The 19,230-nt window shown below is 43.4% G+C and overlaps 1 protein-coding gene across 1 annotated transcript; it reads left to right on the forward strand.

Moving 5' to 3' along the window:
- The first annotated feature begins 4,374 nt into the window (after positions 1–4,374).
- LOC123996790 (regulator of G-protein signaling 5-like) lies at positions 4,375–18,337 on the forward strand. Its single transcript, XM_046300491.1, has 5 exons — positions 4,375–4,529; positions 6,504–6,617; positions 7,804–7,865; positions 16,130–16,296; positions 16,407–18,337. The coding sequence occupies exons 1-5, from the start codon at positions 4,486–4,488 to the stop codon at positions 16,566–16,568; spliced, it is 549 nt and encodes a 182-aa protein (XP_046156447.1). The 5' UTR covers positions 4,375–4,485; the 3' UTR covers positions 16,569–18,337.
- Positions 18,338–19,230: the final 893 nt, after the last annotated feature.

Genomic DNA, 19,230 nt, shown 5'->3' on the forward strand with positions numbered 1-19,230 from the left:
CCGTTACAGAATCACCCACCACAAACGGACCAAGCAGCGTGTCGACAGGCAGGAGCCACAGGAGAGGCAACCGAGGCTGCACTACCTGGAGAAATGGACATGGGAGGACGAACTGGACGGTAAAGGACCCTGGGCTCAGCCTGGAGAATATCGCCGCCCCAAGGAAGAACTGGAGGCGTCGAAAGCTGAGAGGCGCAGGTATGAGGAGGCAGCACGGCGTAGCGGATGGAAGCCCGAGAGTCAGCCCCAAAAATGTATTGGGGGGGCTCACAGGGAGTAGGGCTACGCTAGGTAGGAGACCTACGCTAACTTCCTGTGGTTACCGGGGGGCTAGAGAGACTGGGCAGGCACCGTGTTATGCAGTGGTGCACACGGTGTCCCCAGTGTGGGTGCATAGCCCGGTGCGGTATATTCCAGCTCCGCGTATCGGCCGGGCTAGATTGAGCGTCGAGCCAAATGCCATGAAGCCGGCTCTACGCATCTGGTCCCCAGTGCGTCTTCTTGGGCCGGCTTACATGGCACCAGCCTTGCGCTCGTTGTCTCCGGTTCGCCTGCATAGCCCAGTGAGGGCTATTCCACCTCGCCACACTGGCAGGGCGACCGAGAGTTATTCAACCAGGTAAGGTTGGGCAGTCTCGGTGCTCAAGAGCTCCAGTGCGCCTGCACAGTCCGGTCTATCCAGTACCACCTCCACACCCCAGCCCTCCGGTAGCAGCTCCCCGCACCAGGCTTCCTTTGCGTGTCCTCGGTTCAGTACCACCAGTGCCAATACCACGCCTATCAGGCCTACAGTGCGCCTCGCCTCTCCTGCGCTGTCGGAGTCTACCCGCCTCTCCAGCACTGTCGGAGGCTTTCTCCTCTCCTGCGCTGCCGGAGTCTCCCATCTGTTCAGCGCAGCCAGAGCTGTCAGTCTGCATGGAGCAGCCAGAGATGTCAGTCTGCATGGAGCAGCCAGAGATGTCAGTCTGCATGGAGCAGCCAGAGCTGTCAGTCTGCATGAAGCAGCCAGAGCTGTCAGTCTGCATGGAGCAGCCAGAGATGTCAGTCTGCATGGAGCAGCCAGAGATGTCAGTCTGCATGGAGCAGCCAGCAGTCTGGAAGCAGCCAGAGCTGCATGGAGCAGCCAGAGTCTGCATGAAGCAGCCAAGAGCTGCCAGCAAGGAGCTGCCAGTCTGCAAGGAGCTGTCAGTCTGCATGGATCAGCCATGGATCAGCCAGAGATGTCAGTCTGCATGGAGCAGCCAGAGCTGTCAGTCTGCATGAAGCAGCCAGAGCTGTCAGTCTGCATGAAGCAGCCAGAGCTGTCAGTCTGCATGAAGCTGCCAGTCTGCAAGGAGCTACCAGTCTGCCAGTCTGCAAGGAGCTACCAGTCTGCAAGGAGCTGTCAGTCTGCAAGGAGCTGTCAGTCTGCAAGGAGCTGTCAGTCTGTAAGGAGCTGTCCGTCTGCAAGGAGCTGCCAGTCTGCACGGAGCCGCCAGAGCTGCTAGTCTGTAAGAAGCCGCCAGAGCTGTCAGCCTACATGGAGCAGCCAGAGCCGCCAGTCAGCGTGGAGCAGCCAGAGCCGACAGTCAGCATGGAGCAGCCAGATGTTTCAGTCTGCCAGGATCCGCCAGTCTACCAGACTCTTTCAGATCTGCCAGTCAACCAGACTCTTCCAGATCTGCCAGTCAACCAGACTCTTCCAGATCTGCCAGTCAACCAGACTCTTCCAGATCTGCCAGTCAAGCAGACACTTCCAGATCTGCCAGTCAACCAGACTCTTCCAGATCTGCCAGTCAACCAGACTCTTCCAGATCTGCCAGTCAACCAGACTCTTCCAGATCTGCCAGTCAACCAGACTCGTCCAGATCCGCCAGTCAACCAGACTCTTCCAGATCTGCCAGTCAGCCAGACTCTTCCAGGTCCGCCAGTCAGCCAGACTCTTCCAGATCTGCCAGTCAACCAGACTCTTCCAGATCCGCCAGTCAGCCGGGATCTGCCAGAACTGCCAGTCGGCCAGGATCTGCCAGTCGGCCAGGATACGCCAGTCAGCCAGGATCCGCCAGATCCGCCAGTCAGCCAGGATCTGCCAGTCAGCCAGGATCTGCCAGTCAGCCAGGATCTGGTAGATCTATCTACCTGCCTGAGCTTCCTCTCACTCTCGAGTTTCCTCTCACTCCTGAGCTTCCTCTCACTCCCGAGCTTCCTCTCACTCCCGAGCTTTCTCTCACTCCCGAGCTTTCCCTCAGTCCTGAGTTGCCTCAGTCCCGAGCTGCCCTTCAGTCCCGATCTGCTCCTCAGTCCAGTGGGGTTCTGGGTGAGGACTACTAGGGCATGGTCGGCGGCGAGGGTGGACTATCCAGGGACGCGAGGAGAGGGGACTAAGACATTGACTGAGTGGAGTCCACGTCCCGCGCCGGAGCCGCCACCATGGACAGACGCCCACCCGGACCCTCCCTATTGTTTTGAGGTGCGTTCGGGAGTCCGCACCTTAGTGGGGGGTTCTGTCACGCCCTGGGTCAGTATGTGGTGTGTATATATTGGGATTGTAGCTAGTGGGGTGATCTAGCAAAGTCTATGGCTGTCTGGAGTGGTTCTCAATCAGAGGCAGGTGTTTATCGTTGTCTCTTATTGGGAACCATATTTAGGCAGCCATATTCTTTGAGTTTGTCGTGGGTGATTGTCCTTAGTGTCCTTGTTCCTGTCTATGTGTTAGTGTACACAAGTATAGGCTGTTTCGGTTTTCGTTACGTTTATTGTTTTTTGTAGTGTTTGTATTTAGATTCCTGTTACATTTGTTTATTAAATTATGGATCGCAATCTACACGCTGCATTTCGGTCCGACTCTCCTTCACCACGAGAGAACCGTTACACTTCCAAAGTGAACAAGCCTTTTTTGCATTACTGTGCATTAGTAGCAATGGCTATCAGCTATATGGGAATGGGAACTTAACATCCCAAGTCCAAACCTCAGTCTACTAGTGCCAAAGAAAGCTGGAGAGTGTGGGTGTGGCCTTCATGTCTACACATACAATTACTTGTCAATGGGGAAATGCAATCACTGTTTACTATTGTCTTCTTGATTACAGCATTGTCAGGTACATTTGTCACACCGTCTAATCAACACAATGTTGCAAACAATTCAACACACAACTACTTTATATTGTTGTATTTCCATAATTTTATCAACTTCTTCTAACATGAGGTCCAGTCCTCTTGTAATAATTGTATATGAACAAAAAATCACTGTCTCTAACTCCCATATGGATTAAAAGGTTTGGTCTTTCACCTTGTTTTCTTAAATGGCTGTAGATGGGATATCTGTGACTAAACGTTTCCTATTTATAGCTAATGATGTTTGCTTTGTGTGATGGTTGAAAAGGCCTAGCATACAGTGCGCAAATAGTTCATGTTTATCTGAAAACATGTTTCTCCAGCTCCACTGGAGTTTGGGCGAGTCTTGGGACCCCCTATCTTCAGTCTATACTCAAACTTGAATTCACAACTGTTTTTTTCTAATTGAGAAAGATAATCAAAAGGAATTGGAACACTTTATTTAAAGGTCCATAATAAATCATGTATAAGGCATTTACAGTTTGCTCACCATTTATTAAATCATTACGCCAACATTTGTAAATATTAGTATGTTAATTATTCACACATATATATATATATATATATATATATATATATATATATATATTTCCTTAAACATCCTGTTTTGTGTGATAATTGTTTTACCAGGTACCACAGGAATGTCTAGCAATGGCATGCCCGTCTTTCATATTTCTGTATTTATAAAGTATAGATAGAGTTCACTTTAGATTAGGGACTGCAAAAAGACTTTACTAATGATTAGTAAATGGTTTATAAACGTGGGAGTAATTATTAATAAATGGTGAACACAATTTATAAATGCCTTTTTGTTATTAAGGACCCTTTAAATAAAGTTTTACTAAAGTGATCTTGATTTGCGTGTTAATAAAAGGGATACTTTCGGATTTTGCCAATGAGTCAGATGAACTCGTGGATATACTTTTCATGTCTCTGTGTCCAGTATGAAGGAAGTTAGAATTGGCTCGAGGAATTACCTCTAATAGAATTAGTACAATGAATAGAAGTCTATGGGTATCTACTAGCATGTATTTCTCTAATAAATTACTTAACAAATGTATCTTTCACCACTTGATCAGTGGCTGAGTTCAGTGCAACTTTTTTATCTTTGTAAATGTAAGCATCTGATCACAAATCTGTGGTTAGGGATTAACCTCTACTTCCAGCCATACCAGTTCTAGCAGACCACTTCTCATGCAGTCGACCCTGACTCCTCTGCCTGCAGTCGCAGACATCCGTTTCATTGGCTAATGCTCTTGTCCCAAAGCCAATAGGCTCTCTGTATATAAACTCCCCAAGAGTGCTGAAGGACAAAGGCAAAAAGAAAAGGGACTCTGAATCTAATGGTGGTGGACTCACTCAACAAAACATCAAAAAGGAAAACTTCATAAAATGTGTAAAGGATTAGCTGCGTTGCCCCAAACATGTCGGATAAGGTGAGATGCCAAAAGCAGTATGCTCTTCTGTTTCTCTGAAAGGGTTATCTCTCCTATCTTTGCCTGAAATAAGCCCAGAGAAACTACATTCAAAACATTTATGAGTTAATTTCTTATTCAGAAAATGTTTGACCTATATTCAAAATCTGATTTCTGTATTTATAGTTTTTTTCTCATTTTGTAAAAATGCTGAGATGTTTTTAGTATGGTTTAAATTATTGAAAGATGCTGTATGGTAATCTAGATTATTGTGGATATTGTTTGCCCTTCATTTTAAGACAAGTGGAAAGTTTAAAGTTGATTTAAATACTTGATCAAACATTTTTAACGGTCCAAAAAGTTACACATTTCCAGTTGCAGATATAAAAGGTAGCTTTAATACCTGAAGGATAGCATTATGCTGATTGTATTCCCATTTGCAGCACCAACTCAGCTGCAGGTCAATTGCATCCACATGCAAGACAGGAATATTTAGCCAAGCTGAAAAGCAAAACAGAGGTTCACTATCTACTCTTTGTCATCCTCAGGTCATGAATTTATAAAACAGCATTAGCAGCCAAATGGGAATGCGGAATCAGTATGATATACTGCACTGCCCTGTTGCAGTTTAATGGGTTGATTAATATATTATTCATGCATATGTGTGTAACTCTGTGTTGTCTGTTCACACTGCTATGCTTTATTTTGGCCAGGTCACAGTTGCAAATGAGAACTTGTTCTCAACTAGCCTACCTGGTTAAATAAAGGTGTTCTCAACTAGCCTACCTGGTTAAATAATGGTGTTCTCACTGGATGTCATAAGGTGAATGCACCAATTTGTAAGTCGCTCTGGATAAGAGCGTCTGCTAAATGACTTAAATGTAAATGTAAATGTAACTAGCCTACCTGGTTAAATAATGGTGTTCTCAACTAGCCTACCTGGTTAAATAATGGAACGTGGAACCCAAAATATTCTACCTGGAACTAAAAAGGGTTCCTCCTATGGTGACAGTCAAAGAACCCTTTTGGAACCCTTTTTTCTAAGAGTGTAGAAGTAGTTGGGTGTCATCCCCGGTCAGGAACAACAAGGTCTGTCTTGCTAACAAGAGGCTGCACGTGTGTCTGCATGTGTGGCTGTGGTTTTAGTTGAGCCCATCTATTGATCGCTGACTATATGGATCGATGAAAGTAACAAAGAGGAATCAACTACGTGAGGCTCACCACGTCATAAATTATTGATCAGACTTTGTTTTGTTGTTTTTCTAACCTGAGTAATGGGAGCAGTAGATAATGATAAAGGTGGGCAATTCTATTCAAAGTATTTTTGGTTTACTCACTTAAATGTCCTCTTTGTAAAAAAATATACTTTGATTATTGCCTTTTTGCAAATGGCAAGTAAAATTGTTAGTGTGTTATTGTGTGCACAAAATATTGTGGACACTCTCTTTAAGTTTGAGATGGCTTAGAAGTGGGTCTTTTGATTATTATGATTAATAGTTAACATAATAAGCTGATTGAAGATTAAAATGAAAGTTGTATTATAAAAATGACAACCTTTTAGCCCTTTTATATGTTATGGTTACATTATAGTGTAATCTAACTCCTGACACTGTGCCATTGAAAACAAAGGCTACATCACAGGACCTCTACTAATGGGTCTGATTCATCTGAGGATGTGTTTGTATTATCCTGGGTCTGAAAGGGTCAATTTAAGATCCAAATAAATTAATGTGAAGACCTAGTTTATGATTAGTCCCTCCTTTTTGAGGTTTGGTATGTATTTTGCTCTGTTGCCGATTGCTGTTCAACTTGTATTATATTGAACTTGATTGATTAGTTATAGCTATCTGTGTCTCACTTTTTCTGAATACAATCTGCATTAGCCAAAGTCATTACTAGTGTTGTTATACTGCTCTAACTCATGAATGTGTGCCATTTAAAACATTACAGCATCCTCCTAAATGGCCTTATTTCCTCATGACTTTCCTTTCTTAGGGCAAAAGAGATCAAGTCTAAGTTGGGGGTTCTCCTCCAGAAGCCTGAGAATGGCATTGACCTGATCATCCCATACCCAGAGAAACAAGAGAAGAAGCCAGAGAAGCTTCAGAAGTGAGTAGCACAGACAGTCCTCGCACACACAAAGATTAACAGGAACTCATTCTCTCTCACGTGAGTGCGTGAACACACCTTATCGCAACATGGTCTGTCAGTTATATCCCTGACTCAGATTCAGTAAATTTTCAAGTGATCATTTTACTTCAAGTGCTCCTCAAAGGAGTGATATGTTTAGGCCTTACTCTACTTCAAACAGTGTCAAATAGACAATTGTAAATTGCTTCCATGATTTACTGCTTGGCTTTCATCTCCAGATCTGACTGGAAAGAGAGGGAGGGCCTGTCTCCATGCCTGTGGAATGTCAGTATGCACGTTAGCCTCATAATTGATAGCCGTGCATGGACAGAGACCATTGCATGTACTGTATCAAATGAAGAGTTCAAAGGTTGAGACATTTCCGTCCCAGGCACTGGAACTGACCAGACCAAGATAATGGTTGTTTATCACAAAAATGTATATACTGTACTATATGTGTTCAGTCTCTACAGTTTATCATGCACTATCTTCTACAGGGAAATAATCAGTTGTATGTAAGATTACAGAAAGTGAGTGTTGAAGGAAGAGGAGAAAGAGAATGCAGGGGAGAGAGAATGAGGGGGAGAGAACATCCTGTGAAGTGTCACAGTGATGTTTACATTTTAAATCATCTCCAAATTGAGCATAAAAGCATTGCATACTGCGGATGTGTCTTCCACTTAATTGCGTAACCTCTTACATAATGGATGTTTGCAAGCTATTTCCCCCACTAGCTCAGTAGAACAGCCATCAAGAAAGATGAGATGCTGAAGGGCTCTCTCTCTGACTAGTGTGTGCGTGTGAGCGTGTGCGTGTGTTAGAAGGAAGGCAATCAAGGACCTCAATGACCTTACATGGAGCAGTATGAAGAGGCTGTGAGTGACAAACCTCTGACCCTGGGGTTAAAACACTCCGGGTGGGATTATCTGAATCCAGCTGTTAACAACATGGCCTTCTGATAATGGGCTGACTTGGTGAAGACGAATAGGCACGAAATATAGTCCAATCAAAGGCTAATATTGTTTGGGCTTTCCAGTAGATAAGTTATTTTCCTTCTTTGGTTAGTAAGGACTGACCGTGATTTAACATGAGACAAGCAAATGAGCAAGTTTACGGTGATTGACTATAATATGTGGGTGTTGTATTGTGTTTGTGTGTTGTACAGGCCCATTCCTGAGGAGGCTTCTCAGTGGCGTGAGTCCCTGGACAATGTGCTGACCAACAGTTGTGAGTATGCCCAGATCTACAGGCATGCGTACACAAACACAAACACACACACACAACAAATAAGTCCTTACGAAAAGCCATGAAGTCTTGTGTAAAACGATATGTTTCTTCACCCCATCATATTAAACTTTACGAGTCATGCCAAATACAGAGCAGACAGACTAGTATAAGATTACATTAAATGATGGTATTGATTACAGTAACTTTGATGGTATTCACTCTTGTTATCCAGATCCAGAGAAGTAACATTTCATAATCCATCTGTGGGCATAACGTCTATATTGTGTAATAAATTAAACCTGAGTCTAAAATTAAACTGCTGGAAAATATGCCTTCCTCAAAGGCCTGGTCTAAATGTTCCAGTGTGGTGCATTCCGCCAGGCTGTGTGTGTGTGTGTGTGTGTGTGTGTGTGTGTGTGTGTGTGTGTGTGTGTGTGTGTGTGTGTGTGTGTGTGTGTGTGTGTGTGTGTGTGTGTGTGTGTGTGTGTGTGTGTGTGTGTGTGTGTGTGTGTGTGTGTGTGTGTGTGTGTGTGTGTGTGTGTGTGTGTGGAATCTCTCCTTACTCATAACATACAATGCATTCTGTAACTATTCTGAGCCATTGACTTTTTCTACATTTCGTTTACATTAAAAACTTATTTTAAAATTGATTAAGAAAAAATAATAGTTATTTTCCCCCTCATCAATCTACACACAATACCCCATAATGGCAGCCCAAAAACAGGTTTTTATAATTTTTGGAAAATGTATAAAAATAGACCCTTTACTCAGTACTTTGTTGAAGCATCTTTGGCAGCAATTACAGTCTTGGGTCTTCATGGTTATAACGCTACAAGCAGTGTTTGGGGAGTTTCTCCCATTTTTCTCTGCAGATCCTCTCAAGCCTTGTCAGGTTGGATGGGAAGTGTCGCTGTACAGCTATTTTCAGGTCTTGATTGGGTTCAAGTCCGGGCTCTGGCTGGGCCACTCAAGGACATTCAGGTCACTCCTGCGTTGTCTTGGCAGTGTGCTTAGGGTTGTTGTCCTGTTAGAAGGTGAACCTTCACCACAGTCTGAGCTCCTGAGCTCTTTGGAGCAGGTTTTCATCAAGGATCTCTCTGTACTTCCATCTTTCCCTCGATCCTGACAAGTCTCCCAGTCCCCCCCACTCAAAAATATCCCCACAGCATGATGTAGCCACCACCATGCTTCACCGTAGGGATGGTGCCAGGTATCCTCCAGAAGTGATGCTTGGCATTCAGGCCAAATAACTCAATATTGGTTTCATCAGACCAGACAATCTTGTTTCACATGGTCTGAGAGTCCATTAGATGGCCTTTGGAAAACTTCAATTGGGATGTCATGTGCCTTTTACTGAGGATTGCCTTCCATTTGGCCACTCTACCATAAAGGCCTGATTGGTGGAGTGCTGCAGAGATGGTTGTCCTTCTGGAAGTTTCTCCCATCTCCACAGAGGACATCTGGAGCTCTGTCAGAGTGACCATCGGGTCCTAAGTCACCTCCCTGACCAAGGCCCTTCTCCCCGATTGCTCAGTTTGGCCGGGCGGCCAGCTCTAAGAAGAGTTTTGGTGGTTCCAAACTTTTTCCATTTAGAATTTATGGAGGCCACTGTGCCTTGACACAATCCTGTCTCGGAGCTCTATGGAGGCTTCCTTCGACCACATGGCTTGGTTTTGCTCTGACATGCACTGTCGACTGTGGGACCTTATATAGACCGGTGTGTGTCTTTCCAAATCATGTCCAATCGATTGCATTTACCACAGGTGGACTCCAATTAAGTTGTAGAAATATCTCAAGGATGATCAATGGAAACAGGATGCACCTGAGCTCAATTTTGAGTCTCAAAGCTAAGGATCTGAATGCTTATGTAAATAATATATATATACCTGTATACATACATTATATTAAATTTGTAAAACTTCCTGTTTTCACTTTATCATTGTGGAGTATTGTGTGTAGATTGATGAGGAAAAACATTTATTTAATCAATTTTAGAGTACGGCTGTAATGTAACAAAATGTGGAAAAAGTGGGTCTGAATACTTTCCGAATGCACTGTACATGTGTAAATCATATATTCATCTGGGATCAGATATTCAGATAGGTACAGTGCTTACTTACATAAGTACATAATTTAGTGGGTTGTAATGGTACCACATGCTTTCATCTTAGTGTATGGTATTAGCCTACACACACACACACACACACACACACACACACACACACACACACACACACACACACACACACACACACACACACACACACACACACACACACACACACACACACACACACACACACACACACAACCATCACATTAACTCAGTGGTGCAACTCCTCTGAGCAGCCCCATCAGTCTCCTCTCATAACTCATAGCTTGTAGAGTAGCTATGATAGGTTAGGGATGTTATTGTAACATCCCCAGATAGAGCTGAGCTCAAAATTAAAGTGATTAATTACCCGGGAACTGGAAACTGCTGTGCTCTGATTATCTAATGAAGAACTTTGACATTGCTATTACAGTTCATATGGATTCCACCTGAGTTTCCCGCATGGGGTTTAAATCAAATCAAATCAAATCAAATGTTATTTGTCACATACACCTGGTTAGCAGATGTTAATGCGAGTGTAGCGAAATGCTTGTGCTTCTAGTTCCGACAATGCAGTAATAACCAACAAGTAATCTAACAATTCCAAAACTACTGTCTTATACACAGTGTAAGGGGATAAAGAATATGTACATAAAGATATATGAATGAGTGATGGTACAGAGCAGCATAGGCTAGATACAGTAGATGGTATCGAGTACAGTATATACATATGAGATGAGTATGTAAACAAAGTGGCATAGTTAAAGTGGCTAGTGATACATGTATTACATAAGGATGCAGTAGATGATATAGAGTACAGTAAATACGTATGCATATGAGATGAATAATGTAGGGTATGTAACATTACATTAGGTAGCATTGTTTAAAGTGGCTAGTGATATATTTTACATCATTTCCCATCAATTCCCATTATTAAAGTGGCTGAAGTTGTGTCAGTGTCAGTGTGTTGGCAGCAGCCACTCAATGTTAGTGGTGGCTGTTTAACCGTCTGATGGGCTTGAGATAGATGCTGTTTTTCAGTCTCTCGGTCCCAGCTTTGATGCACCTGTACTGACCTCGCCTTCTGGATGATAGCGGCAGTGGCTCGGGTGGTTGTTGTCCTTGATGATCTTTATGGCCTTCCTGTAACATCAGGTGGTGTAGGTGTCCTGGAGGGCAGGTAGTTTGCCCCCGGTGATGCGTTGTGCAGACCTCACTACCCTCTGGAGAGCCTTATGGTTGTGGGCGGAGCAGTTGCCGTACCAGGCGGTGATACAGCCCGCCAGGATGCTCTCGATTGTGCATCTATAGAAGTTTGTGAGTGCTTTTGGTGACAAGCCGAATTTCTTCAGCCTCCTGAGGTTGAAGAGGCACTGCTGCGCCTTCTTCACGATGCTGTCTGTGTGAGTGGACCAATTCAGTTTGTCTGTGATGTGTATGAAGAGGAACTTAAAAATTGCTACCCTCTCCACTACTGTTCCATCGATGTGGATAGGGGGGTGTTCCCTCTGCTGTTTCCTGAAGTCCACAATCATCTCCTTAGTTTTGTTGACGTTGAGTGTGAGGTTATTTTCCTGACACCACACTCCGAGGGCCCTCACCTCCTCCCTGTAGGCAGTCTCGTCGTTGTTGGTAATCAAGCCTACCACCGTTGTGTCGTCCGCAAACTTGATGATTGAGTTGGAGGCGTGCGTGGCCACGCAGTCGTGGGTGAACAGGGAGTACAGGAGAGGGCTCAGAATGCACCCTTGTGGGGCCCCAGTGTTGAGGATCAGCGGGGTGGAGATGTTGTTGCCTACCCTCACCACCTGGGGGCGGCCCGTCAGGAAGTCCAGTACCCAGTTGCACAGGGCGGGGTCGAGACCCAGGGTCGATGACGAGCTTGGAGGGTACTATGGTGTTGAATGCCGAGCTGTAGTCGATGAACAGCATTCTCACATAGGTATTCCTCTTGTCCAGATGGGTTAGGGCAGTGTGCAGTGTGGTTGAGATTGCATCGTCTGTGGACCTATTTGGGCGGTAAGCAAATTGGAGTGGGTCTAGGGTGTCAGGTAGGGTGGAGGTGATATGGTCCTTGTCTAGTCTCTCAAAGCACTTCATGATGACGGAAGTGAGTGCTACGGGGCGGTAGTCGTTTAGCTCAGTTACCTTAGCTTTCTTGGGAACAGGAACAATGGTGGCCCTCTTGAAGCATGTGGGAACAGCAGACTGGTATAGGGATTGATTGAATATGTCCGTAAACACACCGGCCAGCTGGTCTGCGCATGCTCTGAGGGCGCGGCTGGGGATGCCGTCTGGGCCTGCAGCCTTGCGAGGGTTAACACATTTAAATGTTTTACTCACCTCGGCTGCAGTGAAGGAGAGTCCGCATGTTTTCATTGCAGGCCGTGTCAGTGGCACTGTATTGTCCTCAAAGCGGGCAAAAAAGTTATTTAGTCTGCCTTGGAGCAAGACATCCTGGTCCGTGACTGAGCTGGTTTTCTTCTTGCAGTCCGTGATTGACTGTAGACCCTGCCACATGCCTCTTGTGTCTGAGCCGTTGAATTGAGATTCTACTTTGTCTCTGTACTGACGCTTAGCTTGTTTGATAGCCTTGCGGATGGAATAGCTGCACTGTTTGTATTTGGTCATGTTACCAGTCACCTTGCCCTGATTAAAAGCAGTGGTTCGTGCTTTCAGTTTCACGCGAATGCTGCCATCAATCCACGGTTTCTGGTTATGGAATGTTTTAATCGTTGCTATGGAAACGACATCTTCAACGCACGTTCTAATGAACTCGCACACCGAATCAGCGTATTCGTCAATGTTGTTATCTGACGCAATACGAAATATATCCCAGTCCACGTGATGGAAGCAGTCTTGGAGTGTGGAGTCAGCTTGGTCGGACCATTGTTGGACAGACCTCAGCGTGGGAGCTTCTTTTTTTAGTTTCTGTCTGTAGGCAGGGATCAACAAATTGGAGTCGTGGTGAGCTTTTCTGAAAGGAGGGCGGGGCAGGGCCTTATATGCGTTGCGGAAGTTAGAATAGCAGTGATCCAAGGTTTTTCCACCCCTGGTTGTGCAATCGATATGCTGATAAAATTTAGGGAGTCTTGTTTTCAGATTAGCCTTCTTAAAATCTCCAGCTACAATGAATGCTGTCTCCGGATAAATGGATTCCAGTTTGCAAAGAGTCAAATAAAGTTTGTTCAGAGCCATGATGTGTCTGCTTGGGGGGGATATATACGGCTGTGATTATAATCGAAGAGAATTCTCTTGGTAGATAATGTGGTCGACATTTGATTGTGAGGAATTCTAAATCAGGTGAACAGATTTGAGTTCCTGTATATTTCTTTCATCACACCATGTCTCGTTAGCCATAAGGCATACGCCCCCACCCCTCTTCTTACCAGAAAGATGTTTGTTTCTGTCGGCGTGATGCGTGGAGAAACCCGCTGGCTGCACCACCTCCGATAGTGTCTCTCCAGTGAGCCATGTTTCCGTGAAGCAAAGAACGTTACAGTCTCTGGATTTCATCAACCTTCTTGTCAAGAGACTGGACATTGGCGAGAAGAATGCTAGGGAGTGGTGCACGATGTGCCTGTCTCCGGAGTCTGACCGCCTCGTTTCCCTCTTTTTCGGAGTCGTTTTTTTTGGGTCGCCGCATGGGATCCATTCCGTTGTCCTATTTGAAAGGCAGAACACAGGATCCGCGTTGCAAAAATCATATTCTTGGTCGTACTGATGGTGAGTTGACGCTGATCTTATATTCAGTAGTTCTTCTCGACTGTATGTAATGAAGCCTAAGATGACCTGGGGTACTAATGTAAGAAATAACAAAAAACTGCATAGTTTCCTAGGAACGAGAAGCGAGGCGGCCATCTCTGTCGCCGCCGGAAGTGTGTTGTTCAATGTTCTATATTTATTCAACCAAATGCTCTACTGTATTACTGCAAACACTCATACAGCCACATCACTTACTCTAAAGTGTTACGTTCCACCAAGACAAACTCAACATGTCTCTCACAACAAAGGGACCTAACAAAAAAATTATTGACAAAGAGAAAGGCATTCAAAGGGGTTCTGAAAGACACCCACCATGGATGCCCACTTGGATTGCCTCCGGAAAGACCAGCTGAAAGAAAAACCCACAACTTAGGATAGAGAGTGAAAACAATAATGGAGCAAAACAAACATAGGAAACACCAAAACTCTGGCTTCTTTCAAACTTAAATAAGGTGTGCTCGAAATCGCATCACAGCTGACATAAAGTGCAGCTCTCCCCAACATCTCTCATGCTCAACTGGAGCACTCGGCCAGCCACTCCTGAATAGCACCTGGGCCAACACAGGTGAAACACCTTCCTACTAACGAGATGGCAACCAGCACAGGTATAACACATACTAACTGACGAGGTGACACCAATCGTGCTAAAGTTCAAACGTGCTAATGTTCAACCTCAAAATATAAATGGAAAACCCAAATCCTGTAATAAAAGCAATATTGTAAAATAGGGAACTAGTAGTGGCAGGGGCAGACATCTTGCAGGAGGCAGGCTGTTCTGTTGCAGAAGCTATGCTTTTACGTTCAGGTGACGATTGTGGTCTAGACCCACAATCTGAAATATTTACAAAATAATTACATTTACATTTACTTCAATGAAAAGAAATGCCTTGCAGGCAACCTGTCTATTCCATAAAGACTCAGGTTGGAGGTATACCAGGCTTACATAAGCCTCCCCTTACAACTACCAAGATCACTCTGCCAAAGAAGCCAAAACCAGGAATTTAAATTCTCTCTACCCCTCCCTGGGACATACCACTTTCGAAATGACAAATAAGCCACATACTGTAACTGGTGTTAAATGCAAAAGGCATAGGCCTAGTTCAAAATCCTTAATCACATATTAGTGTTAAGCAAACAATCATAATCAGAACTCGTTCATAAAGGAACTTCATTAAATTCACAATTCACACTCATTCATAATATTGGCGTCCTGCTGGAAGGCCATGAAGGCACCCGCGTGCACACACATAACTTTTACAAACAGGTACTCTGGCAAAAGGCAACTAACAACAGGAATGCTGGGAGGCTGTAAAATATCTAGGTAGCTAGCTACCTCCTCATTTGTCTCAAGACTAAGCTACTACCTTGCATTCATGAAACCTAGCTAGCTAGCTACACTTCAAACTCTAGCCCTCTAGGGATATCAGAACATGTTAGCTAGCTAGCTAGCATTTAGGTTAGCTTAGTTATTTAACTAGCTAGCTATAGAAAAACGTAACCACCAAGTCATGTAAAGTGTGTCAAATAATTGATTTCCTCGCATCCGCTAGCTAAATTGCTTTCTCAAACAGGTTTCCATTTATTGGTTCCTCAGTTTCCCCATTGCCCCTCTGGCGTCAAAATCTAAATGAACATAGGACCTTTGAACCACTACCTGAGTGTTCCTTCCATTTGCAAAATTTTATCAATTTTAGTTTGTGACATTGGAGGGTGTGGTTAACAAAACAAATAATTTCCTTATGTTTGTTTTGCAGTTTGAGTTTTAAAAAATAATTTGTTTGTTCTCCAAAACTTCTCTTGAAAATGTTTATGGCCGCCATGCACTTCCTGTGCATTTTAATTTAGACATGAAGTGCTTCCTGTGTGGCAATGATACATGTACAGTTTCTTTTCACATTCAATGTGGGAATTCTGCCTGGGACCCACAAGCAACAAATAACCTTTATTTTAAAGTGTACACTAAAGAACATTTGACACAGATGAGGAGCTCCAAGAACTAACCATCAAACAATCACATTTGATGGAAATAAATAAAGTGAAGTGGCTGAATCAGGATGCTGGTTATTTATTTATACATAGTCAGGCCCAGTATAATGTTCTCAATTCAGCAAACACTTTTATACAAAATGACTCACAGCAACATATATTGAGGATTAGCGGGCCATATAAGAATCCAACCTAAACTCTGCTGTTGTAAACACTGTGCTACTGTACCAACAGTGCTACTGTACCAACCACATAAGCTATCGGAGCTAGTCCTATCACATCATCTAACAGTTTAAAACAGAGGCACAGTGGCAGTTTGTCTCCGGAATTCAGGTCTCATTGGAGATGTTCGAGGATTGGCAGGAAAATATGGGACCACTTGTTCTTTCTCTCTTTCTCCATCTTTCTCTTTATCTCCAAGGTGGCCTGGCCATGTTCCGTAGCTTCCTGCGCTCTGAATTCAGTGAGGAGAACATTGAGTTCTGGGTGGCCTGCGAGGACTTCAAGAAGACCAAGTCTCCCATGAAGATGGCTGTGAAGGCCAGGAAGATCTATGAGGACTTCATCCAGACCGAGGGACCCAGAGAGGTGACAGAAAATGTGGCCATCAAATCTGTGGTTGTGTTTGTTGTGGAAGCCCAGACTTACCTTTGCCTGCCTTTCTGTGTCTCTTTCTCGCTCACTCTTCCTCCCTCCAGGTGAACATTGATCATTACACCAAGGATGTGACCCTGAGGAACCTGGTTGATCTTTCCCCTGTGACCTTTGACCTGGCCCAGAAGAGAATTTATGCTCTGATGGAGAAGGACTCCTTTGGCCGCTTCCTGAGATCTGAGCAGTACCAGGAGCTGGTCAAATAAGGAGATGATCACAGAATAAGGGTCAATTCCAAACCAATTGGATGTCATTTGAAGTGGATGGAATTAGGCCTTTTTTAAAAATTTGATGCAATTGACACAAACGAGACTGCAGTTCTGATAACTAAGGGCCATCATAAAGATTTATCATTCTATACCAACTTAAATCTATATTTCAAATTACTTCTATATTTGTCTTATCTACCTGCAGCCAATCAAAATGTCACATGTCAATTCAAAAAGTAGAGTGTGGAACATGCATTATGACAGTGTTTGTTCAATGAGAGACAAACAAACCACCAATCAATTAAACAGTGATTTAAACAAATACATTGGAAAATCACAATCTCTTGGGAAGATTTACCAAAGGTCATAAATATTGCAGACAAAATCTCTCGCAATCATTTTGTCCCATAGTCTAAATAATAAGGAAGATCCTAGACAGACAAATAGACACACCATATTTGTACATCATAGCTTTCCCAGAAAAAAACTGAAGTGGCTTTCAGAGTTTCTGGAGAAAACAATTTGACCTCTGCCTTGAGACTCTTAGTGACACATCCAGTACCCATCAAGTGTTCTAAATAGGGGAGAACGGGTGAGGGACTTGGCCACACTAGCGTTCACACAGCCAAGTGATAAACAGTTTAAAAACAACAGATATAGAGACCAAGTGTCTTGAGTAGCTGTGAGTTGGCTCCAACATGCTCTCAGGCCATCCTTGGGATCAGTGGTAGGCAGTTTGTTCAGTGGTTCACGGGCCACTGCGTTGTAAGTTGCTAAAATGGGAAAACCAAGTAGGGGTGGATCTCAGAAAAGAAAATATCTCAGTATTTTCTCCAGATAATTATTTTTTACCCATTTGAACTATGTAGGCATAAATGATTCCATCTTAGGTCATTTCAGCCATTCATTTTACCTACAGGTGGTCATGAAGCAAAGGACACACGCAATACAACAACATTTTAACGTTTAGGCACTTTACTAACCTAACCGAAGAGAAAGTTATGCACTCCATTATTGACTAACTCATCTTATCCGGTATTTCAATACAGCTTTCAGCATTTCTGTTTGTCACTAACCATTCTCTATAATAACTAGCCTTCACACCTTTTATAGTCAGAGAAGTATATGGTTTTGAGGGTGGAGGTCTTTGGTTATGCAAAGGTTCTCTCAGTCCCATGTAGCAATAATATATCACTACCTTACAGTGTGTTTTTATAATGCTTTTCCATGTTTTTATGTATTTAAGAAGTGCAGCTGTCATAGCCATATCATTGAAGTACTATTACACAAATACCCAATACCTTAATAAGTCCTTATTGTTGCCCAATACAGCATTATTTGACTTTCTGCAACACTGCAGGTCAGGAGTTGACAATTGTGGTCATTTTAATTAACTGATTTTCCCATTTATTTTCACTTGAAGCTAAAGTGACAAAATGTTAGATCACATACTTTGTAATCACTTCACATCATATAGTCATTTAAAGTTTAGTAACAATACCAACACAAACACATGTTTCTAAAGTGCCATTGATAAGGATATCCAGTTGCATAGATTGGCCAATCTACTGCTATTGCCCAAGGTGTCATACCTTTAGTGAAAACACTTGATGAAAACATCACTAAGGACTTATGTGGTGCTAAGTTCATATCTGACTCATACAGTCTGTGCATGTATTATTTGTAGTCACCCACATAAAAAGCATCAATACATTAAATTCCTGAAGATGTATTTATTTTCTATGTAAATACAGTATCTACCAGTATTTAGTAGTATTTGTGTTGATTAAGTTATTCATGAGTAGCCCATTGGAATGAATGGGAGTTGTGGCCAAGAGAGCACCGAGGTCCAGGAGTATCTAGGAGAGGTCTGTCTTTTCATTGTCATAAAAGAGAAAACATCTGACTATCTATTGTCACTCTGTTTTTATTATCCAATATCAGAGGATGTTTTCCCCTTTTTGTGATCACAAGTTTATCATTAACTGAAAACATCTCTGAACATAGTACCCAAGAGAAGGCATACTCAAGGATTACACAAGCATATGTGTATCTTATAAACACCAAGTGTTTCATGATAAGTAATTATGTGTCTTTGTGTGATGACGGAAGGGATATTTATTAAACAGATACATATACAAAAGGAATAAAAATGTTTAAAAATAACCATTTAAAACCTTGAGCATGAAAATAAACACCCACTAGGAGATTTTCCAACAACAAAACATGCAGCTTTATGAGGCTGAGTTAGCTAACGTCCTTACTCTTGACTTCTCTTTTTCCCACACGGCAAGTGAGGGTGTTTTTCTTCTTCAGAACAAAGTGCGTCAGTCGGACCCCGGAGGAGTGCATCGTTTGCTGGCGAGCGAATGAAAATGTTGGAGTAGCGAGCGGAAACAGAAAGGAAGCAGATGCACTCTGGGAGATACAGCCAACACAAACAGTGTCAAGTCCTAACATGTACTCACTCCTTATTACGGTCACAGTTCCTAGAAACACAGAAGGGTACTGTGTGACGATGGCCCCTTGGGGGCATCGGTGAACCTGATAAACATCTCGTTGGATTTCTCTCTTCTCTTTTACTTGTATTCACTTCTCACACAGTAGCGTGTCACACAGTAGCGTGTCATATGTGTTGACATCTACCCAAAGCTGTGTC

The sequence above is a fragment of the Oncorhynchus gorbuscha genome, linkage group LG15, assembly GCF_021184085.1.
Source record: "Oncorhynchus gorbuscha isolate QuinsamMale2020 ecotype Even-year linkage group LG15, OgorEven_v1.0, whole genome shotgun sequence".
Taxonomy (NCBI): Eukaryota; Metazoa; Chordata; class Actinopteri; order Salmoniformes; family Salmonidae; genus Oncorhynchus; species Oncorhynchus gorbuscha.